Source organism: Halichoeres trimaculatus, unplaced genomic scaffold (genome assembly GCF_033239565.1).
Source record: "Halichoeres trimaculatus isolate MK-OKI-2021-1 unplaced genomic scaffold, fHalTri1.1 fHalTri1_scaffold_9, whole genome shotgun sequence".
Taxonomy (NCBI): Eukaryota; Metazoa; Chordata; class Actinopteri; order Labriformes; family Labridae; genus Halichoeres; species Halichoeres trimaculatus.
The window spans coordinates 8,673,229-8,697,709 of NW_027437188.1; the positions used below are offsets into that span (position 1 = coordinate 8,673,229).

At 44.6% G+C, this 24,481-nt stretch overlaps 1 protein-coding gene across 4 annotated transcripts in view; it reads left to right on the top strand.

The window, feature by feature from the left end:
• The first annotated feature begins 264 nt into the window (after positions 1-264).
• Positions 265-24,481, top strand: part of LOC141797346 (ephrin type-A receptor 4) — a 63,940-nt gene continuing 39,723 nt past the window's right edge. For 2 of the 4 annotated variants that reach the window (XM_074678648.1, XM_074678649.1), the window contains exons 1-3: positions 267-557; positions 2,283-2,350; positions 4,719-5,382. In XM_074678648.1, the coding sequence (XP_074534749.1) occupies positions 461-557; positions 2,283-2,350; positions 4,719-5,382 (829 nt within the window). In that variant the 5' untranslated portion in view covers positions 267-460. Of the gene's footprint in view, positions 558-2,282; positions 2,351-4,718; positions 5,383-24,481 lie in introns of all 4 variants that reach the window. The other 2 variants (XM_074678650.1, XM_074678647.1) reach the window with 2 other exon arrangements.

Genomic DNA, 24,481 nt, shown 5'->3' on the forward strand with positions numbered 1-24,481 from the left:
GTGTCATGTCACTCTGTGGCTCACACAGCATTGGTCAGTTTTCGCAGCATTTTTGTACCTGGAAGGAAAACGCGAAGTGAAATGACACTTTCCACAACAACCCCATCTCTGAGTCTGTTCTAAATGAGAAAGTAAAATGTTTAAGGGGGGTTAATGATTATTGACCCCCCCCCCACCACCACCTCCCCCCTCTCTCTGTCCACTGCGTTTTCTATATGATTAGACGGGGTTCGCGTCAGAGCGCACAGACAAGGCCCGCCTCCTGGCTGTGGTGCGCTGGTTGCGTCTCTCTCCGCTGTCCGCTTCAAACCCTTATTCCACTGGGAAAGAGAGAGAGGGGGAGAGAGAACCATAGAGAGTGAGTGTGTGTGCGTGTGTGTGTGAGGGAGAGAGAGAGCGCAGGACCTGGGAGAAGAGCAACGAAAGAAAAAGAGGAGAGAAAAACGGAACAACGACACAAATGGCACTCATGGCAGGGATTTTGTTCACGGCTACCTTTCTTGTTTTGGGAATTCCTACATTTGTTTCGCCGGCACGGACGTACCCTCCAAATGAAGGTAAGGTTGTCGGGAGAAAAATAACTGCCGCGGACTTCTGACTTCATCCCTGCTCCGTCTCTGCGCGTGTTTGCGCTGTGGAGCCTCACTTCTTGGCCCCTTGTTGCGAGTGCGTGGAGCCACAATGAGTTAAATGGTGGAAAACACCGACGGTCACCTTTACGCAGCGACTTTTGCTGCGTTTCTCGTGTACGAAACTGGAATGTGAAGTGGCTGTCCAAATGCGCATCGGCTGTTTTGGTCTCGTCTCAGGGTTTGGATCGCGCCAGCCTCTGAAAGCCTGGGGAAAACAGTACGTGCAGTTGTAATGCGCGTGGATATCTCTTGTCAAGAGAAAAGGTCAAGCGAACCTGTGTGCACAAAAACAATTCTATGTTGCAAAGCTTCACGGACGGGTCTTGCAAAGCAGACATGAAGCTCAAAACGAGTCGCAAATCCGGCACACGTCCGACTGACCAAGTGGCTCTGTGTTTGTCACGTTCGTGTATCTGCGGGGACCGCTCGTGCTGTCACGGACAGTTTTGGGAATGTGATTGTGGAGATAACTGAAAAAAAAAAAAAAAACATTAAAGTTTAAGTGTGTCGTCCAGTGTTTTCACACTGGATGAAACATCTACTTTTTTCTGCTATTTAAAATCTAAATGGTATTTCTAAACTGTATATTTGTTTCTTTTTTGTGTTTTTACAACCGAGCTGCATTCTGTTTCAATCGAGCACGTCGCGTCCAGCTAGATCAGCGCGGAGGGTTTCGGGACTCGAGGTGCTTGCCCTGCTCAGGGTCCAGGCGCAGTGAATCTAGTTTCGAAATTCAAGTCCAGATACAGAATTCATCCTCCCATCCAAGGATAAACACAGTAAATGAAACTAAATTTCAGTGAAACATCTTCAAGAGCTGAATGAATCCGTCCCCAGTACAGTTGTGTTTCTGTTTTTGCTTTCTCCGCAGAGCGTAGCCGTCTGACAAAACAAGTGTGCAAATCCGTATCACCAGCTCAGTTAACTTAACATGAAATGACTTTGTCAAATCTCAAAAGAAATCCATCCTCATTTCACCAAATAATTTATGCTGATAACTTATGTAACGAGCTGATTGAATCATTTAAACGGAGCTGTGGATTTAACTCACAAGGGGTCAAAACAACCCTATACATTTGCGCAGAGGCTTCTCCATTCATCTCAGCTCTACTTAAAATTTATCATAATGATTGCTTCACGGGAAAAAGAGTCATATTTTTCTCAAGCAACTCGTTCTGTGTCAGACACGTTTTAAATGCGTTTAAATCTTCAGTGACCAAGTTTACGCGCACGGCTTCCAGGCAGATTTCAATCTCATCAAAGGAGCCGAGAGCTGGAGCTAAAGGAAACTGAAAAAAAAAGAATCTCTCGAAGTTTCTGTTAGCATATATTTGTTGAAAATCATTCATCTAACGCAAATCAATCAAAAGCAGACGACAGCAGGGGATTATACGCAACCAAACATCGACACGTCTATTATGAAGACTTTCCGGCCTACAGTCTTTCCTCTGTTTACTGACATCCATCATGAGGAGATTTCTCTCCTCGATCACTCACTTGTATTCATAAAGCCCTTCCTGACTGAAAAAAAGTTAAATAAATCTTTTTTTCTTCTCTTTGTCGAACGCTGGTGGACTGTACATTACCAGAGCTGATGTTATGTGGACAGACACAGACTGCGTGCTCACTTCTCCCTTTTTTGTTTTCCAGTCACGTTATTGGACTCCAGATCTGTTCAGGGGGAGCTGGGATGGGTCGCTAACCCGACAGAAGGAGGGGTAAGTACTGCAAAGAAGTGTCCCCTTGTTAGGACGCATGGTCCCCTATTGAGCAAAAATGGAGAGATAATATCCATTATTGGCAGGAGCTCTGGACTGGATACACAGTCCTCTTTGATAAGATTCTGTCCTGGTGAGACCTTCATGGGAGTATCTTTGTTGATGATTTATTGTGCAGCTGTCTGCACGGTAGGGGTATTAGGCTCAGGTTGAGTTCACCGCAGAATTCCCTTTGTCTTTGGGCTTAAAAATCGAAATTCGCAATTTCAGTGTGTACATAGCGACCCTCTCCAACACCCTTTAGGCCTCAGTGGGGTCCCCGGAATCCACTTGGAGAAGCATTGCTCGACAGGCACCCCCTCACCAACAGCCCCTGCTCTCCTTTCTCCTCGCTCCCCTCCTCTCTAACCATTCTGCAATGGTCAGATGCAGGGGCCGATACTGCAGCGGGCGTCAGGTTTCCTGAATAGACGGTGGATTGAATCGGTCTTTGTGGAGAAACTTTATATCCCTTTCCACCATTGAGTGAAGGAGAGGCAGAGGGAGAGGAACTTGGCAGCTGAGAGAGGGTCCTCTGGAATGGATGAATAAGAGGGGAAAGTGCAGTGGGGTTCAGCTCTTGCCGCAGGACGACTGGATCTGGCTATAAAGAGACGGGAAAATAGGGTCGCGCAAATGCATGATCCCTCAGTCTAATTGGGATATGGAGAGGCGCTCTGATAAGGAGAGAACTGGGGCTGCAGTCTGCTGTGGGCATTAAAGGGTGAGGAGAAGGAGAGGCTGTGCGTTTCCTAAAAAGTCTGTAAAATTATCATACAAATGGGTAAAAATGATTGAAATGCCATATTTTGGGGTGTCAGGGATGACCTAAATTAATAACTGCTCAGCAAATAGAAATGTTGCAGTCAGCAGCTACTTCTTTATTGCTTCTACGCACAGAAATGTCATGGTGAGCACAACAAACCTTAAATGTCTAATGAAAATTAATACAAATTAGCAACACTGATGCCAGCTAATGAATACGAACCCAGAGGGATCTGGGTTTCACCTGGTGCAGCTGTTACAGCCTCAGCTCAGGATCTTTTCTCAATGAACTTGGCTGGCGTTAAGCTCAGGTCCTCCCCTGAACCAATTTATCACAAACAAGTGATTGACAGGGTCCTGGCAGCCCCAGCAAGCCAGCATTCACCCTCTCATTACGACCAATTGGCCTTCCTCTGCCTCTTCCCTGTTATCGGGGAAAGGTGCGGCCTTATCTCAGCGCTGCTTGATTTCCACAACAAAAGGGGGCTGAAGGAGGAAAGGAGAGTGGAATGAACGGCAGGAAATAATGGACGTTTCCCTCGAATCACACAGCAGCAGCTATGTTAAGCATTACCCTCTTTCCTCCGGAGATGTAAGGCTTAAAGTCAGATAGTTTATGATAAGGCGTCAAATCAAATCTGGCAGTATATGCCATATCTTCCACTGTCCTATTATGACTTTTTTACAGTGGAAGATGCAGCAGCCAGATGCCTGTCTACTCTTGTTTACAGCCCAGCTCAGTCAAGGACTCCATTTAAAACACACGGTGCAAAACTGAGGCAAACACGCTCGTATTTGCTCAACAGGGATCCGTCAAGAGGGGAACTTTACCATAAGTAAAACAAACATTCTCCTCCTGGTGAAAATAAACCAGGCCGCACTGGATTACGTTATCCCCACGTCAGCGTCCCCCTCTCTTTCCTATGAGTCCATGTTAGAGAACATGTGTGCCTGCGTCCCGCAGTCCCTGTCACGTATGCACATGAAAGGCATGCACACAGCACATCATTAGCATTGATTTGGAGACCTTTGGTTTGTCATCCACTAAAGTTCACGGTTCATTCTTCTCTTTCTCTCGTCTCTAACACTCTGAGCCATGCATGGCACTGACAGTTATTGTTTGTATACGTGGAGACAATTTCCTACGCCACCTGACGAGTAATTGAACTGTTGGTATTACTGAGGCAAAGAACTAATTACAAATTTCCTCTCTCACAGTTGAGAAGAAGCCATGAATATTAATATCTTTACGGTTCTATATTAGGGCCTAACAACTCTATTAGGTGCCATTCATAAAATATGCATTAAGTTTAGCCATCAATTAATTGCTCTGCTGAGGCTCAAATACTGACTAATCTTTCTTGCATGCTCTTTTGCACCTTTCATTCTCTGCTTTGACTTGCTCTCATCCATGTATGTTTACACGAGTAGTCCATTTTAATTAAAAGAGTGTTTGTACTTTTGGAAAACAATCTAAATTCATCCAAGCAGGACACTGTTGAAACATTTACGGTTTATGGAGGAGTGCTCCTCGTAACATCTTTTACGTTTGTGCTTTCCCCAGTGGGAGGAAGTGAGCATCATGGATGAAAAGAACATTCCCATTCGGACGTACCAGGTGTGTAATGTCATGGAGCCCAGCCAGAACAACTGGCTCCGCACTGACTGGATCCCCCGAGGTGGAGCCCAGCGTGTCTACATTGAGATCAAGTTCACCCTGCGAGACTGCAACAGCCTCCCGGGGGTCATGGGAACCTGCAAGGAAACCTTCAATCTTTACTACTACGAGTCCAACAACGACAAGGAGCGCTACATCCGCGAGAACCAGTTCGTCAAGATCGACACCATCGCTGCGGATGAGAGCTTCACTCAGGTGGACATCGGAGATCGCATCATGAAGCTGAACACGGAGGTCCGGGATGTAGGTGCCCTGAACAGGAAGGGCTTCTACTTGGCCTTCCAGGATGTTGGAGCGTGCATCGCGCTTGTGTCTGTCAGGGTCTTCTACAAGAAATGTCCCTTGGCGGTGCGTAACTTGGCCCAGTTTCCTGACACCATCACTGGAGCTGATACCTCCTCACTTGTGGAAGTTCGTGGCTCATGCGTGGATAATTCAGAGGAGAAAGAGGTTCCAAAAATGTACTGCGGGGCTGACGGGGAGTGGCTGGTGCCCATTGGGAATTGCTTGTGTAACCCTGGATATGAGGAGCGCAATGCAGAATGCCAAGGTAAAGGACTGACATTTGTCTTTTGTTCTTCAGGGCTGACTCTTCTTCTATTTATGGTTAACTCTTCCTTGAACTCTGCAGGTTCTCACAGTATCAAACCTTAGAAATTCTCCCCATACTCTGACTCTATATCTCTATCTTCAGTCCCCATGTTTCAGTCTCTTTGTCCCTTCTCTCCTGCCTCCCTCGATTTAACCACCTTGCACTCTGCTGGATATGTCTTTCGTCTACGTCTTTCCCCCCATTCCACTCTCCCCATTCTTTTCACCAGTGAATGGTTGGCTGATAGAAGCAATGATGATTGTAAATGAAGTAATTAGCTGGCCCACTGGGAGGTTTTGTGCAATAGGATGCATCCCAGGAGACTTGATGACACCAGGAGAGAAGGGCTCCCAGGGCTTGCACTACCACTGTGTCTTTCACTCCAGATGCTTTTCCTCTTATTCCTTATGGAGCCTGAAGCTGGGAAGAAGAGATAGACAGCTTTAGAGGAAGGGGAGGAGGGAGAAAAAGTGAATTTATCATTCCAAGCAGGTCTGAGACGAGTGAAAATACACAGCTGTGAGATGAGGTTGAAATGGTGCTATTTGGCATGGGGGAATAGCCCTTCGTAGGCGATTACTCTAGTCTCAGCTCGCTGTGATCCTATAGTGGGATGTTTGATGAGGTTTTAAGGTCAGTGCACAGTGGTTCCTTACAGTTTTCTTTTTTATAAATCAGGAGCACTTCAGAGCCTTGAGCATGTTGGAGAATTTACAAAACTACCTTGAATTTCCTGTTTGGAACAACATCAACATATTTTTATGAATTCTTGCTTTAGGATATTGCTAGTTTGACCTCGATTAAAGACTATCCTGATGGTACTCAGGGGCATGTGTAGAGGGATGGTATGGGCCCCCATTGAAAAATGGTTGCAACCCAAAATCTGACACTGTGATTGGCTGTTTACCTTTTCAAAACAGGCTGCTTTGCATTTCAATTCAGTATTTTTGTTTTGTTTGGACTTGTAATAGTTCAAAAGTACTCTCACATCCATCAAGACAAGTTAATAAGAGAAGAATTAGTCTATCAAATATTGGTTGTAAACTTCTGCATACATCCAAGTATAAGCTTAATTAAAGTAATTAACATTATTTAGGTACTAAAATGTATCTGATAAATGATCTTGTTTCAGAAAATAGCACATAAATTTGCACGTTAACAAAAAATATGCTATGTTGAGAAGATGTTTGTGTTACTTTTATATGAAACAGAGTGTTATATCACCAATGTGATGCTTTAATTTCAGCAGAAGTTAAAGTAAATATGATACGAGGAGAAAGAAAGGCTCAATAAATAATGTTTATGTGTGAAGGTGCAAAGATACTTCTTGCCACCCCTCAATAAATCAGCATCCCAGCAGGTCCCCTCCAGTCTGAAAAGTCTTGACACACCCCTGCTGGTGCTCGCTGAAAAGCTGATTGTAGTTTTCTGGTGCAGAAGTTAATTGTTGACAGCACTTGGTATTACTTTATGCAGCATTTTGCCGCACTGAGCAGCAGTTGGTTGCCCTGACGAATGAATGCCTTCCTGCCACCACAGTTTATTGGTCTAATCCACCAGCCAGCCTTCACTGCCACACACAAAAAGCAGTGAAACACAGCAGCGAGGGGTCAGAGGGTGGGCACGGGTGATTAACAGGGGGACGGACTGCTACACCTCTCTTAATTTACGAGGGAGCCTTTATCTTGAGCCACTAATTGCATGACAAGCAGGTCTGCTGACTTAAGGGTACCACTGGCTGCTTAGGGGGTGGGGAGGAAAATGGTTGCAAGGAGCCACAGATGGGGTTTGTGTGTGAAGTCGTCCAAAAACGTATCATTTGAGCTGTCTCTTGGACGGATGCCCATCTCCCCTGTTGCTGGGTTCAGGTTTCCCTGGCCAGGTTTCTGTCCCCAGGGTCGGCTTCAAAGATCCAGGATGGAGATGGAGGGAAAGAGGCCAGAGAGTAGTTAGTTACAGATTTGAGGTAAAATTCCCCTGAAGTGGTTTTCCTAATATCATGCTTTTTACTGTAATAACCTCTCTTGTTTCAAGTCACGGTGAGAACCCTGATCTCATACTCTATATCATAACTTTTACTCGCCTGCGAGACTGAAATAGGCTTCTTATCGCTCCTCTTTCTTTTCAGCAGAGAAAAATAGCTCGTACTCTCTAAAGAGGGCAACAAAGGATTTGGAAACTGTGATTTTATGTGACTAATGCAGTCTCACAGCGCCTGCCAGGCTTTGAGCTGGCAGCATTGATTTTCAAGCCAATACATCCATTTAGTTCACATATCACTGAATCTGCTTTAATTTGTTTAAGTTTGCAGTGCCAGTACGTTCACTTCATCCCTCTTTGATTCAATTATGCTGTTTGAAAAGTTTCTCAACATTTCACTTCCAGTTGGAAGCCGGATAAAGAGCATTTGGTTTGATGCTGCGCCGTGCGTGCTTGAGGCGCCAGACTGGGTCAGCTCTGGGGACTGAAGGGTGAAGAGGTGCTGGCCAGTGTCACTCTTCAAGTGCACTGATGAGCTGGTTAATATTCTCTGATGTGACAAGCTCTGCGGGACAGCAGCTTCCCTCCAGTGCGACAGTGTTAACAGAGCTTTATGTCCAAGTTTGGAGGAGAGGGGGGAGTGAGTGTGACGCTAAAGGCTCAAAGTGTGATAATTCATCTTTATTTGATATCATATTTAAAACATGTGCGAGAGAACATCAGCTCGTACACAAAAACATTGGCTCAATTTGGTCTTAGACTCAGAAAAAGCCCTACTGTGTTTGTGTGAGTGTGTATATGAGTGTGTGTGTTCCCAAACTTGTGGGTCTGAGCTTGTCTTGTGTTCGTGCGGGGTTACAAGGGCACCTTGGCCTCTGGTTCCCAGCCCAGGATGAATGGGCTCTCCTCCATCATTGTTCGGGGCAGCAGCAGAGCTGAGTCTGAGACTGGGGGAAAGAGATAGGTGAGGAGGGGGCTACTCTACACCCCTGGCAGGGGTCAGAGGTCGCCCCCTTCTGCATCCATCTTACTGATGCGTCTGACAGGGCTGCGGATCCAGGATTGATTAAGACATCAGGGTTTTGACAGCTGGGGCATGGGTGTGTGTGTGTGCCTGTGCTTAAGTTGGGCCAGGGGTGGCCAGGGTGAACACCCAGGGCCAAGGCGAGAGGAGCAACCAGGGCACGGAGGGCCACGGGGCCCCCTGATCCGAGAAGAGAGGTCTATGTCTGTTTGCATTTGGGATCCTTTTTCACTGTTACCACCACCTCCCCCTTCACACACACTCTGCTGGGGAAGAGTGGGGGCAACAGAGACTCCTCGCTCCTCATCTGGTGAGGGGGTCCCTACTGTTGGAGGGGAGGGAGGGTGAGATTAGTGAAGAGCGTGTATGTCACTACGAGGAAATGATAACCTCAACTGTTTTCTTTGTCTGTTGAGAGAGACATTTGAACAGCAGTGTGCCGTGGACTGCAGTTTTTACCTCTGCGGTGTGTGGTGTGTGTTTTAGCAGATGCAGCAAGTTTTATTTGACCGTCTGTTTGTTGTGGAAACAGTTTAGTAAAAGCTGTGAAGGTGACAGACACTTCTGACACTGCTGAATGCTGGGTCATCGCTGAGCTGTGAACTGGCAATCCACAACCTTTCATCACCATCAATCAACACACACACTTACACACACTACTTAAAGATCCTGTGAGGAGTTTTTATCTGGTTACAAAACAGACCAAAGTGTATACCACGGACTCTACATGGCTAAGAAATCAAAATAAACCATCAGGAACCATAATGATGTTAATGCCTGTTACAGGTGCGTTTGATTTTGGAAATAAGGAAATAAGTTTTAGTTTGAGGAAATAAAAGTGTATAAATAGAAAGAAAACATTACTTGCACAGTCAGAAAAAGGAATAAGAAGATAGGCTACTGTTGAGATGGGACAGTTTTAGGGTCAGGAAAGGGAAATAAACAGAAGAGGAAGACTGTTTTTCATCAGTACTTCAAGGAAAAAGTTGAAATGTCAAACGCAAAGCTGAAGTTCTCACAAAAAGTCAAAATTTGCTTCCAAGAAAAAAAAAATGTCAACGTCAGAACTCATGAGATAGAGATGCTTTGGCTCTTTGACAGATAATAGCCTTAAAACAAAATAGCCATCAGTCTTTCTGAAACCCATGTCACTGGACACAGAGGAAGAGAAAAGGAAAGCTACAAGTTTATTAGAAAACCTGTGCTAGCCAACTTATTTATGAAATTGTATTTCAAACTTGTTCAGGAAAAAATAATTTCCTTCTCCATATTTTGTCTTGATGTTGTGAAAAAGTGTCTTTTTCTTTTTGTAGTATATATATTTTTTCTCAGTCCTGGCCCTAAAATGCTATCATGGTTTTGACCACAGGGGGCGCCAAGAGTGACACAAACTCAGAGTTCCTTACAGGAGCTTTAAGCTGCATTTACCTTAAATCAACTGAGATAGTTTAAAGCAAGGTCACTCAAATTTAAAATACTTTTTAATCATCGGAAACCTGAATTTAAACCTTTTAGACTTTTTTTGTATCTATCTATTAATCCTTTTGTTCTACGTTTGTAATACACACCATTAAACATTTCTCTTCTTTGATCCACTGAGCCGACCACTATAGAGGATAAAGAATATCACTTTCACAAATTTTAATCGTCTTTTCAAACTTTGACTCAACCTGTTTGCGTGTGTGTGTGTGTGAGAGTGTGTACCTGTAGCTTAGCTCCTGATTCTGATGTCAGCCTGTGATCAGAGCCTTTTCCCACCTGAGACCCCCTCCCCCCTCTGCCCCTCTCTATTCCCCACAGTCTGAGCTGAGCTGGAAACTCTCATTCATGTTGGATTAAGAGGTTTTAGGGATGAAGTTTTTCCTCTTGTGCACCACTCACAGTGTGTGAGTGTGTGCGTGGGAGTGTGTATGTGTGTAACTGGGTCTTTCATTCTCTCCCTCCCTCTGTTGACAGTGTTAAATATGCGCTTGGGAGCATCATTCTAAATTCACCACGTAATTCTATTTAGCCCGTGGGTCCCCGATGGCTTTAAATACACTGACTGAGTCTCTCGCTGTGCATCCCTCTCCCTCCTCCTTCCGCTCTTCTGCATACACTCAAATTAAGTATTTGCATCTTCTTCTCAGCTGGCTTGGATACTTGCTTGTTTTTTTTCTGTCCGTCTTCTCTACTGTCTTTTCTAATTTCCTGTTGCTTCATTTTCTCTTTACAAGCTTTTACCTCTTTTCAAACATCCCTCCTTTCTTTAGGCTGAGTTTCTTTTCGTGGTTTTCACTAGTTCACACTCTGTCTTTTCTGTCCTCGTCTCTTTTTTTTTCTCTCCCACTGGCCATCGAGCTGGTTAGTGTTTGTCAGCCTGTCTCTGGTGGCAGCGGCAGGAAGTGGGCTGAATAATGAGATTACCTTCACTGTGGGGAGGGAGGCAGCTCGCAGCGGCACATAGAACATCATCACCCGTCATTGTTCCCACAAACACACATGCACAAGAGTGTGAGCGTGCACACGAACCTGAATAATAAGAAGCTGGACACATGCAGGGTGTCTAAGGAGACAGGGACCAGTGTGTGCATGTACATACCCACGCAAATCTGCACACACACACGTACGCGCACACGCATGTAGAAAAAAAAGACACGTTAAGTAATAGACTCAAGCACACTGACACATTCATAAATATGTATCGCACATGCGCTCACACACTCAGGCTTCAGTATGCGTTGGCACACACACACACATACAGTCTCAGGGCTGAGCACAGCGCAGCAGAATGGAGGTGAATGTACTCATCACTCTCTCTGCCACCAGAGAGGCTCATTTTGTGCTGCTGAATAGAGACGAGGAATCTATTACCAACAGAGAGCAGGAAAGAACAACAGATACAGAAAGGGAGGACAAAATGTCTCACGAGCAATCCCTCCACCCCCTCCTCTTACTGCCGAAATAATTGCTTAAGGCTTTTTTTCCTGTATTCTGTTCCTGTTTAGCTCCACAAATGAAGAAAAAAAATCTCTCTTCAACACACACAAATCCTCCCTGACTGGATGGAGATGGAGGGTGAGGTGAGGGGAGGGGGGGCTCAGTGGTAATTCAGCCGTCATTAGCCGAGGTGCTGAAATGTTTTTCCTGCTTGGGCTGCCGTCCTGCCTCAGTGTTTGTTCCTTTTACAGTTCTCAACACTCATCACCCCTTGCGCTCTCTTTCCCCTCGCGATGCCCTGTTCAGGCAGGAAGCTGCTGGTGATTGAGCGTGACCCGAGGCTGATGGTCGTAGTGCTCCCACAGCGGCTGCCACACCACTATGCATCCTGAAGCCATTCATCTCCTGTTGAGATTTCAAAGCTAATGTTGTTGGTGAAAATTAAGTTCCTTTTTGCCATTTTCTGGAGAATTATTTTCCCCTCCTCTCAAGATAAAAAAAAAAAAAAATCTTAGTTTCAACAAGTGTCATATTTCCTGTCAAACCTAGTAAATGTAAACCAGTTTTGATTCTAGAAACATTTGGAAACTTCCCATGATTTCACACATAAGTCCTGGCAAATACTTAGAAATAGATAAGACTGTTTAAAACACATTCAGCTGTTGAATTTTTCTCTCCTTAAGTCACATTTTTTTTTCTTTACAAGAAACTGTGAGGAATTATTTTACAGGTTTCAAATGAAGGTCAGAAAAGCAACAAGTGTCTTTTAAAATTAGGTAGTGGAGGTTCATGATTTTATGTTTTCAAAACTACGAGTAAACTCATAAATCTGAGATTTTTTTCTTACAAAAGTAAATCTCAAAACAGGATTTATTATTTTAAATTCAGCTGTCTTGGACCTTTTTTATTATGCATCACATGTATTGGAGAACGCTCCAAAGACATAATGTCAAAATCTTTAAATTGTTAGCTGTAGAACAAAACAAGTGAGCTGAGATTACCTGGGAGGTGGAAACTTGAACATGTAGCTGCTTTCTTCATAACACCCCAGCACTAGTTCATTGATGTTATTAGCAGTGATGAGAGTTTTAGGTGGTAAAAGTAGTTGCTAGCAGCCGCAGAAGTCCAGCTGGTATGCGAATTCAACCACAGCTGATAGTTAGCATAATAATAGCGATAGGCTAACGTCAATGCTACAGCAGCTTAAATGTAAACATCCCAACTTTGCCTCAAGACTGCAGAGTGGGGTCGGTGTTTCAGCTTAATTTGTTGCCCTGTAAACTGGCGACTTCCAGCCTGATGCATTATTGGTTGTCGTAATTACAGGGTGCATTAGGGTTACAGTGTTAAAGTGTTAAAACTGCAATAATCAGTATTGGTAGTAAGAGGCATAAAAACATCACATGACTTGATAACATCAACTGGTTAAGTGTGATACCCATTTTTACAAGGCGAGTCTCAGACTTCTACGAACTACAGACACAGTTTGTTGGCTGATTCTGAACTTTGAGGACTTTTGAACTTTTTTGGAGTGATGCCCAACAGTTGAAAGAATTTTCATACATTCAAATGTCGATGAGGCTTTTAACCTCCTTTCTGCTCCAAGTTGACCCACAGCTTAGTTTGTTGGAGGGCTAACAGACTAACGTACACTGGGAAAAGGAAACCGGGATGTGAAGATGTAAGGATGAGCTACAGGTGTGAAAGCATCTGAGGATATAAAAAAAAAATAAAAATAAAAAAGCATAAAGCCAACTCTTCAGGGATTTTGGAGGAAATGGATAAAAACAAAACCTGACATTGAAGAAGTCACCCGTCAAGTTGCAGTTTGACTAATACCGTGCACCACCAGAAGACAACACATCTCAAAATGTCAGCTTTTAATCAGCACTGAACACAGTTCTGTTTTCATCTTTGTGATTTAGCATTTTGAAGATAATCCCATGTGCAGTTTTCAGCCTAAAAGCTTTAATGGGACAGCTCTGTAAGGGAATTTGGGTTGGCGCAAAGTGAACATCGTGAAGCTTATTATTCGGTAATAGATTGTCTACATGATCTGTTGCGTTGATGTTGTTGCAGCGCTAACATGGTTGTTGGCTGGCATCAGGAGCATATAGCTGTACGAGTGTCAAAAGGGCTTTTAAAGGATGATAAAATTTCTCTTTCTCTCTCCTCTGCTCTCCTCTCTCATCTTTTTGAAAAGCATCCTCTCTTTGAAGCCCGCGATGGGAAGAGGGAGCGATTAAAGCAGTCAGCAAGCAAATTAGCATGTCAAAAGGCCCTGAATCAATACCCCAGCTCTCTACCAACACAACCCTGCAGTCCTTTCACCTCCCCCCAATCTCTCTGTCCCTGCTGTTCCCCCATTCCTCTGCCTGTTTCCCTCCTTCGCTCTCCATTTTCCTCTCCACGCTCTCCCGCTTCCCTCTCCTCTTTCTCTTTTGCTCACTTAAAAATGTTTCCCTGCCGAACCCTTTTCACCCCCTCAGCTGACAGACAGAGAGAAGGAGCTGTGAAGGGAGAGACGGGTGAATGTATAGGCAGAGAAAGACGGAGAGAGGCAGAAGTGGACAGCCATCAAGTGGGCATGTGTGGACTGTTTCAGAGTGGGAGAAAGAGGGAGGTTATGAAAGAGAAAGAGGGCCTCTGCCACCGTCTTTGTGCTGAAAGGGAGGGAGGACAGACATCTTTCGCCAAGGAGAGCGGAGGAGATGGGGATGAGAAGGCAGCGAGGGAAGGAGGGAGACAAAAAACACGGGGGGGAAGTGAAGTGGAAAGAGATTTAGTTCCAGTCTGGCAACCGTGCTTTTTCTACACTTCATCCGTAGGTTCACCATTGCACAGAAATCCCTTTGATCTGGGGCAATGTGTTACTGATTGCGAGGATGGTGGTGGTGTGTGTGGACGGACAGAAAGTGTGTGTGTCTGAACTATTATCTATATTTATTCTGTGCATCTGTTGCAGCAGGCATATCACATGCTGTATCATAAACTTCTATTAACGTTCCAATCTTATTGCGCGATCTGCGTCTGCAGACAAAGCAGCCGGCAGCTCTTCAGACGGACATCCAGCTCTCCCTCCAACAATGAGAGGCTGATTGCAAACACCTTGGAAATGTTTATCTCTGCCTCTTTCTTTCTCTTGCTGATTTCTATCTTAAGCTCTCTCCATCCTGCCCCGGCGATAGTGGTGCGGTGGTCTTTCTTCCCGTTTCGCCGTCATCCTTTTTCTCAGGGGGTGCACAGTTCATTGGCCAAATCAAAGGCTGCTCCGTGGCAATCAGTTAGGGGTTATGACAAAAAGCCTGGCAATAAAGAACCGCTCTGTAATCTGATGTGCCCTGAGAGTGGACACAGTGTCCATTTTAATGAGCTGAGATCCCCCTTTTCTGAGCGTGGTGCTGGAGGACATGGCAACACTGGCGTGTTCGCTTTAAAGAAAAACACTCACACGCACTTTGATTGTGTGGTTTCTATGCAGGCTGTTGCAAGGATGTCTGCGATAGGGTTGCCATAGACTATGCTGGATGAGTTTGGAGCACTTCCAAGACTTAAATGGTCATAAAACTCTCACTGATGAATCATCACCGCAAGAGATGAACAGCTGCATTAGAGAAAAGCTGATTCACTGATTGCAAGTTCAAGGTACAGACCTATGTACTTTGAAACATAAAGAAGAGAAGCTGAATACAACTTTTCAAGAAGCGTTTACAGAATAAACATTAAAAGATCCAATCTGCATGTCCCTTAAAATACCTGTCTATTCCCATAATGAAATCATCGACATGAGAATAACCGTAGGCTGCTCTTTCTGCCATTTTCCATAAACACACACGCACCTATCCGGGTTAAAGCCCAGAAGAAGGATCATGTGACTGACCTCTTGCTGTGAATACATGTGTCTGCATACCGGCGCTCAAACTACATGTGTATCAAACACACCACAGGGTTGCCTCTGAGGTGTAACCTCTCTGTGGGAGAGCTGAAATGTAATTTAGGATGTTGAGGTCTTACAGAACCCGGGGATCCAGAGCTGCAGATCTCCAGCCAAAGGCAGAGGTGTGTCCATGCTAGGGCACGTCTCTGGGATTAGAAACCTTGATCCCTCCTGATCCGCGGCAGGCTGTCAAATACTACTGGAAGGGGAGGAAAAAGATGCGACCGCTTGAAAGGCTCACACCATGGAGAAAGTAAAGAGGAAGGAGTAGAAAGAAAACAGAGGAAGACAGATAGGAACGAGATAAAGGAAAAGAAGTGATTGGAATAAAACAGCCGCATAGACAGAGCGTGAATGTGTGTGACAGAGGGAGTGTGTATGTCCCCTAAAGGAGACAGAAAGATGAATTGACTCCTGTCTAGAGGCCCTGATAAACGGCTGGAGATGTGAAAGGTGAAGAGGGGGGTTTGGGTACAGATGGTGATCGCTTTTTGAACAAGCTTAGTGCGTCTGTGTCGTGACCTCTGGCAGCTCAGGTTGATATTACTGTCAATAACACGACTGTGTGGAGGGCGGTCTTCTCTCAGTGAACTCTGCACACTGTAGTTAAAGTAGTAACAGTTAAATCAACAGTTCCTAGCTGAAAATAAATGAATGAATGAAGAATGACTAGAAAGTGAATTTAAAGGAGCTTGCAAGGTCAAAGCTTTTTACTACAGAGTTTGGATGTTCAGCTTTTTTTAAGACACAATTTAACATCACTCTTGTGAGATGGTGACAAAACTACTAGCTGGGTGAGCTGATTGTTAAATTTCTCATTTGTTGTGTCTTAGCTGAAGCATGAAACCCCTGAAGCTGACAGCTAGCATAATGGACGTTAACCTGCTAGGAGAGCTGTAAGTTAGTGGAGCTAGCTCTGCTGTTAGCCACCCTCTGCAAACCAATTTGTTTATACCCGCAGACTCTGTGATCCTGAACATCTTTTTTTGTACCTTGATATTTGTCAGTTTGTCAGAATTTTAATTTTCTTGGAAGGAACTTGGAAATTAGCCGCTAATGTAGAGCACTAGGGCTGGAACGCTAATACTCTGTTTGTATGATTAACCAAGTTAAAAGGGAGGAGCTTTTACCCTTAACATAAAATAAAACAGTTTATACCTTTAACTGTTGGCCCAGAAGTTAGTCTTGTTAATAATAACAAAGATTAAGGCTAAATATTTTGTTAAGCTAGCTTTGTAGTGAAATGTTGGTGTTTGGTAGATTTAGTTTTGAATGCTAACAGAGCTAAAGAGCACTTCAGGTAGCCCTAGCAGAACAACTATATGTCACCTAGCAGTGAGCCACCATGTTTAAGTCGACAATCTCTTTAGTTACATCTGACAGTAATAATTAAGCTAGCTTATGTAGCATTTGTCTTTGTCTCTGCAGTTCTTTTTATCAGTGGGGATTTTTTGTTAGTGAGACATCATGCTAGTTTTCTCATTTTGTTAATGTGTTAGGATACTAAAACAGTGGTAATAATACAGAGCTTAAAGGAAGCTGTGAACACCCTTTTGGCAGCTCTGCTGAGCATTTGGTGCTGCTTAAATCACAGACAAACCTGCCAAGTTTGGAGCATCACCCGACTTAATGAAAGGAAAGAAAGACACCAAGTGATAACAGTCAGGGCAGGAAAAGAGCAGTAGCAAGAGTATGAGTAAAGACGGTGAGATATATAAAACGTAACCCAGAAACTTGACCCTCTTCTAGCAGTGCCCACTCATTTCAAAGCTGCCTGTGAAGGATTCTTACTTGCTTTTTGTTCCCATCCTCACAGAGCCAGCGTGTCTGTCCTCACTTCAAAGCTAGAAGCTAAAATGTTACACATTAGCAGAGTAACCCTGCCTAAGCAGAAGTCATTAACCCCAGGCTCCTGTTTCACTTCCCTGTAGCCCCCATGCAAGGCCAGGTTCAACTAGCCTGGGGTTAGGGAGGGCAGGGCATACAGCACACACCAAGCGTGTGGACGCACATGTGTACATGCTACTAGCTGAGGAATGCACACACATGCAGAGCCGTACCATGCAAACAGGAGCTGACACAGTTTCAACTTGGAGAGGGTATCACTTCCATGACTGCGCTGACCTCGATGCTGTTTTGAGAATGAGAAAGAGAGGGGGGAGAAAGTGGTCTGAAGACTGAGGCCTGAGTGACACCAGCAGAGGTCAAAGGTTAAAGCAGTGACAGCCACAGTGGAGACCAGCAGAGCGTCATCAGGCTGACATGAGCTGTTGAAGAGCTAGTGACCCAGGAAAGTTGTTATGTACCCTGACTGACCGCACAAACTCACACACACACACACACACTTACTATACACACATTGCATAAAACTGCATGTATTCACACACGGTGTGCAAAATGTTCTCAGGAACACACACCCTCACGCACACACACATGCACAATGGAGGTGCTCTAAGGCCCCAGACAGGCTGTCGTCTGGGAGCTACAAGTAGATTACCTAGACAAACAACCTAAAAATACCTTCCTTTTCACCCACGGGTCGACCCTTGCCAACCCCTCCTCGTAAACTACGGAACCACTTCTGAGAAACCGACACAGTTGATTGTTGTAAACTTGCCCCAAGACCACAGGCAACTGGGTAATTAAAGTTTTTGTGTGCATGTTTCTGCGCACTTAACTGTTGACACTTGCGTATGCACGGCAATTATGACACTTGTGTGAAGAGCGTTTCTATGGATATTTGGTTTTATTACAATTTAAAGGGACAGAAGATAACTTCTAATGTAAATATGCATCCTGGTTTATAATGCTTTTATCCAAGTGTGGTTAGTGGGGCAAGAACAGTGTAATGCATGCACTCATATATGTCAAATCTCTCGCTGAATTTTTCCTCTCTTGGCAGTACAATGAAACTTTTAATAGGAACCAGAGCAAGATTTTTCTCCTTTCCTGAGATTAAATACCCGTGGAAAGACACACTGCAACACAATCCCAATATCAAGTGATACACTGAAATATTGCTGATCTTGGAATCTTTAATTTATCTGTAATTAGTTTTTTGGACCATGCACCTAGAGTTATAGTCAGAGCTGACTCACCTTCTGTGCTTCTTTATTGCACACAAGTTTCATCTTAAACAGATGAGATGATTTAAACTGCAAAACAAGCTGGACTAAGTTAATCAGGGGCAAAAATGCTAATCAGTGCATTCTTAAAAATCATTGAAAAAAACCTACCTGAACATTAAATAGATAAATAAATAAAATGAATCAGAAGAAAGAAAGATGGGCATGCATTGATGTATTAAAACTTATCTATTAAAATTATTCTACACAAATGCTTAAATTTAACTTATTATCTCCAAAATTAGTGTTTTAAGTGCTAATTACTCCTTTTATTGGAAATAGTATTGACTGACTTGCAAATCAATGGTGCAGCTCCTCATCACCATTGTAGGCTAAATAGCCAAAATACTGCTGAATAAATGCCCATTTTATCAAATAATATAGACTTTTCTGGAAATTGATGAAAGCAATAACTTGGTAACATAACTGTATAATCCATTTTGATCATTTTGAATATACAATGTGCATAGGATGACTCTGTGACTTTTCTGTGAAGCTACAATGTCAGATCTGCTTTGTTCCGCTTGTTGCACAGATGCTGCAAACTCCTGCTAGAGATAGCATTTATGACACAAAGTTTACCGTATGTCACAACGATCTTATCTTACATTCATCTCGCTCTCAAATATGCACAATTTTTGCTTTGCACAAATTAATTAAGGAAAAATTACCTCATGTTAACATGACAGAACTATTGTATTTTAAGCGATGCATTGTGGGGGATTTTTAGTGATTTGTTTTGTATTTGTGCTTCAGCCCTACACGTGGTTTACACTTGTTTACAGATTTGGATATGAGGCCCCATTGAGACTGCTTCCCTATCGCTTCCTCTTCCTCTTCACCTATTCTTAGTGTTTGTTTGTGTGTTCCTTCACACATCCTCCCTTTTCCTGCCCCATTCTCCTTGACTTGCTGCGAGCAGAATAGTTTAGCTCTCCCAATTGTTTAGCGGTGTGTGCCGCTGAGAGCGTTCCCTCGCGCGGCTACATTAGCATACTCCCCTACCTCCCAACTCAGTGTCTCTTTTTTTCATAATTGAATTTAAATGCGTCTCTTTTCATTGTAAACAATGTCAGGAAAGCATGCTAGATAAACACACAGATGCACTCTCACAGATGTCCCACATGAGACTGTAACCCCATGAGACCTTGGGGAAATTGGACCAAGACAACACCTTGACTGAATTTGTTTACATCCCGTCGTATTTTCTGTGTCTTCTTCTGTACATAAAGTGTAGTGCTCTCTGTGTGTGATTTGCATGTATGGTGCTGCTCAGTGCGTCTGTGTAGTCCAGAGGGCCTTTGAAGGGCTTTGTGTGCATACCTGAGAGTGTGCAGGTGTGCAGATGTAAGCCTCTGTTTGTGTGTGTATCTCTGTCTTGTTTGCCTCCGAGCGTACCATTACCATTACCCACCTGCTGTGCAAATCTTAGGTCACAAAAGGTCTACAGAGGGTTTGGCTCTCTGCCCAGGTTTGGGTGGTGCCACTTTTGCGGACCTGGCATGGGTGCAGAAGGGGAATCTGAGTGGTCCACACCCTGTGTAGCCAAGTCAAACAGGGTTTCACCAAACAAAGATGGACTTGTTTGCTGCCATACCTCTCCCCTTTGTGTCCACATTTTTTTTCAGCCATTATTCTTGTTAGATGCACATCCAGTACCCCAGCCTCATTTTTAATGGGTGGTTTTGTCCATTCTGAAGTGGCTGGGTGGAATACTTGAGATTTTAACGATATAACCATTGTACTAATATTCCTTGTTGAGGCCAAGCTGGAGGAATTTGGGAGGAAGCTGTGGCCTACGTGTCAATAAGAACGTTGAGTCCTCGGTCTGCAGGAAGCCTTCAGAACAATATTTCAATATTTCAGTTATGCAATCAAAACTGGGACAATGTAGGTGGCACCTCACTCAACAAAAGTGGCTCAGAAATGTAGGTAAGGAGAGGACTTGTGAGGCAGAAACCTTGTTGCTGTGTGCATATGGACAGAATCAACATATATGACAAGAAATTTGTTTTGTAATTGATCACATCTCTGGAAACCTTCTACCTTGGTTGTAATTTTGATTTTGACAACAAGTTTTGCTCATCTGCTCCTTTAGCTACTGCTCCTATATGTCAGGTACAGACATTTTAATTAGGGCAGTGTCTTGGGTGGCTCTTGCATGATGGATCGGTGCTGCTGAAAATACAGTTATAAATCATCCAGCAATGACAGACAAACTGCTGGCAACTCTTGCACCCCCTGGCACTGGCCACCATTAGCGAAGTAGCGGTGATTGTCAGCGAGGTTGGCTGCTGTGTTATTAACATCGTTAGCCCTGCTGGCTTTTGTTCTTAGCCTTCATTAACACCAGTAAGGATGTCAACCCAGATGTCACTGCTCGAGTTTCTTTGCTTTTGCTTTTAAGAGAAGGGCAGCACTAGCATGGGACCTTTTCCCCTCAGGTCAAGGTCAAGATGTGTGGTGAGTGTAATGTCTTCAATCATGGTGATCAGTTTCGGTTGCCGTGTGTCCCTCATCCATCACGCTGATGGGTTTCGCTGGCCGTGTGGCTGTGTGTCGCCGTCAGGGCCGGAGGTAATTAATAACCCCCAGAGAAGGAATTAATGAGTTAACCTGCTCCACTCTCCTGCTGTTACGACGACAGATGCTAACGGTCAGCAGCTAGTTATCCCCTCTAATATGCCAGTGGCTCAGGTGTATTGATGCAGCTGGTACTCTATCATCTCTTTGCATGTTTTGGAGGAAAACGACAGCATATACCCCCAAGATATTGAATATGTTGTTCTGTGAATTCAACATTGGACTGCACCCAGCTGGTAAGCAAAGCACTCTTAGAATAGAAATCCTTTCAAGCCGGAGTCTCACCTGTGCGGGGCGGTGCTTTCCGCAGGGAGCAAGGAGAAGAAATAGAGATAGAAAAGACACAGAGGCAGACTGATATGTCAGAAAAGCAGGTTGAATAGAGATCACTGGCTCCTTAAGGTGCAGGAGAAGGAGAGACTCTCCTTGCCCCCAGGTCCTGAAAACTGATCGCTTGGTGTTTGAAAGAGCGCCTTTGTGAGGATGCCTCTGCCTGCTCCTCTGAAGAGTGCTCACTGTCTGTTTTGACTAAAAAAAGAGTGACCGAGTTTTCATCATCCAAAGAAGATAAAGTGCAAGCTTGAAAGGAGGGAGAATGTCATAGCTTGAACTTAATTTTCCTTTTTTTAAAGATACGGGTGATTGTTCTGCCTGGGCAGGTCTTGTTATTGTGTGCCGTGTGCTGGGTGTTATGTTCCTTGGGATTTTGGCCGGCCATTGTAGCACAAGTTAGCTCTCATGCTTTCAGTCCCCAGTGTATTTGAGACTTTGTTGTGGAGGCTGCAGAATAGCTTGCCTATCAGGCTTTTCATGCAGGTCACTCAAGGTGGGTTGCAGTGGGTGGGTGTGTGGGTGGATGTGGTTTTATTTAACTGCAGATAAGGGAGCATCCACGGCTGCTCAAAGCCCACTGTGTAGGCTGTCTCCACTCAGAGGAAAACTTAGCTTGGTTTTTAGTTGGCTTGTGTGTGGGTAGTCATCATTGTATCATTAGCTTTTCTGTGCCTTCATTTTTCGTCAGCGGCAGTGTCGATGGTTTCATTTTGTACAGAAGTTCCCGTTTTGCCCTCCCCTAACGCGGCACAACTAATTCAGCAAGCAGAATCCACACCACACAGACAAAACTACTCATTAACTCCCTCAACCTTCTCCCTCCACCCACGTCGCCCCCTTTCCTCCAAACGTGCTTCAGCTCAGAGACAACAGAGATGGAGAATGGGGTGGGGGAAGGCCTGACAAAAGGGAAAAAGGACTAAAGCCAGAGAGGAGGATTGAATGAGTGAAAGAGCTGCTGGGGGAGAAAAAAGGGTAAGAATGCGATGTCCCGGTCTATGAGGGATTCCATTTTTTTGCCTTTCCAGAATAGAACAGTAAGTCACCAGTCTCTTTGTTTGCCTTTGATCTCTCAGCTCAGGGATTTGGCACCTGACAAACCCCTCTCTGTCTGAAAGGAGGCCTGCGGAGAGAAAGCCTCGGAGAGTGGGAGAGATAGAGGGCAGTGAGAGTGAGAAAAAAATAACACAGGAGAGTTAGAGAGCGACAGGGCGAAAAACGAGACAGTGTAAAAAAGACAGTGTGGAAAAGTGGGTTTAACTTCTCAGAGCCGTATGAGGGGATATGATGAGCTCCTCCGTTCACATCCCATAAAACTAAATACATCTGTGCTCGTGTGTGTCTGTGTTTGCGTCTGTGTGTGGGTTTGCCAGGGCTGGCCCGGGCAGTGATAAATCCAACAAGTCTTAAGGGAGATTCCTCTCCGAAGCCACGGTCTCTTGGACCACCCACTAGTGCGGTCTCTTCCCTCAAACACACACTCTCACCCCTAATAGGAAGCAAATTCCCCAGCTTTACTTGGATATCGACCTTTCTTTTCCCCTGACTGTTCCTTTCTGCGGGGCAGTCGCCGCTATAAACAAGCCTTTATATGTTGACTTCACATTTTCAAACTCAATTTCTGAAACCTTGAGTTTTAAAACCGCGGATAAAAATGCAAGAGTGTGTTTTCTGCAAACAAGGTTTGGAGTCGAGAAAGGAATTTTGGGACGGCCTGTGGGGACACTGAGGTCAGCTTGGGACAGCTTAATAATTGATGAGCCAGAAACTCATCAACCGTGCACAGTTTGAGGTAGCCTGGTCTTAGACCGTCACTTTAAAGAGGCTCAGGATGGAAAGCTGTGAAGCATGGGACTCAATTAACTCTCCCTGCAGCTCTTAGCAAAGGGCCATCGTCTCAAACAGCTGGGTGACCCCTCTCTCAACTTTGGACACTTTTCCTGGTCAACGCACATGTACAAACCCTTACTGCAACTTTGTGTTCTGTCACCTGAAGCGGTCACAACCCTTTTAAACAATACTCACAAATCCCAGTGTGCTTCTGTCTCTCATGATGAGGCCGGGCGTTTAAAGATTTCTTGAAAGATAGAGAGATAACACAAAGCACCTCCTGACTAATCTCTCCGCTTCTTGAAGAAAAGAAACGCAGGCTTCACGCACCCCTGCAGGCTACAATCAAAGGGACCTTTAGCTTAGCTTTAGCGAGTGAAGCGGCAGGGATTTAGCCCTGATTGACTGAGAGGGAACGGGTGAAGAATGGCTCAGCAGGTAGCAGCTAGCCCAGCCTGGGTTAACGCTACGCCATCCTAATCCAGCTGCAGGAGCGGGAGTGGCTGCGGGGCAAAAAGCCTGACTTTATTACACCACTAAGAGAGGGATTTCCCGGTATTTTGGGAATGGTTGGAGGAATGTGTGTTTTTGTTGGAGGACAGATCTGCTTCTAGCTGTGCAGCGTGTGGATGGATGCTGATTCTATTTCTGTTGTGGTGAGCACATGCAGGAGTGTGGGACTGTTCTTTTGTGCATTGTGCCCCCTGATGCATTCACGACTGTAGCACTGAAATCCATGTCATATATCTAAAAACTCATAGAGACTAGACTGTAAAAAACATTAAAAAGGGTGTTAATGGAGTTACTGTGGCTTTTTGAGCCTGCCTCAAGTGGACACTAATGGAACTGCAGTTTGTTGCACTCCTGCATCTGCTGCTATTTGATTTCTTGTGTATCTGCCGTGCATTGGCACTCAGTGTGAGTGTGGAGCTTCACCCTGCAGGCTCTAAGTGTATAATCATCTGATTTATATTGGGTATGGGTTTACCCATCCATCTCCAGCGGCTCTTTTTACATCACATACGTTAACACACACCACCCACTCCATAAAATCCTAAACCACCAACCCTGCGGCTTCATTCGCTGCCCACATCCAAGCGCACAGCAGCCGTACTGATTGACAGGTTATTTGGTCCAATCGGTGTCGTGACTGTCTGCACAGCACCTCTCAGAGAATTGTTCTTTTGTCCTCCTGTTCTGGTTCAGCGCTCAGGGGGTGAAATAGAACCCTGCGAGGCTTCCCCGGCCATTATAGAAACGGATAGATGAGAGAGAAACCCCTTGAAACACGAGCCCTCCAATCAAACTGTCAGTCAAAAGAAAGGT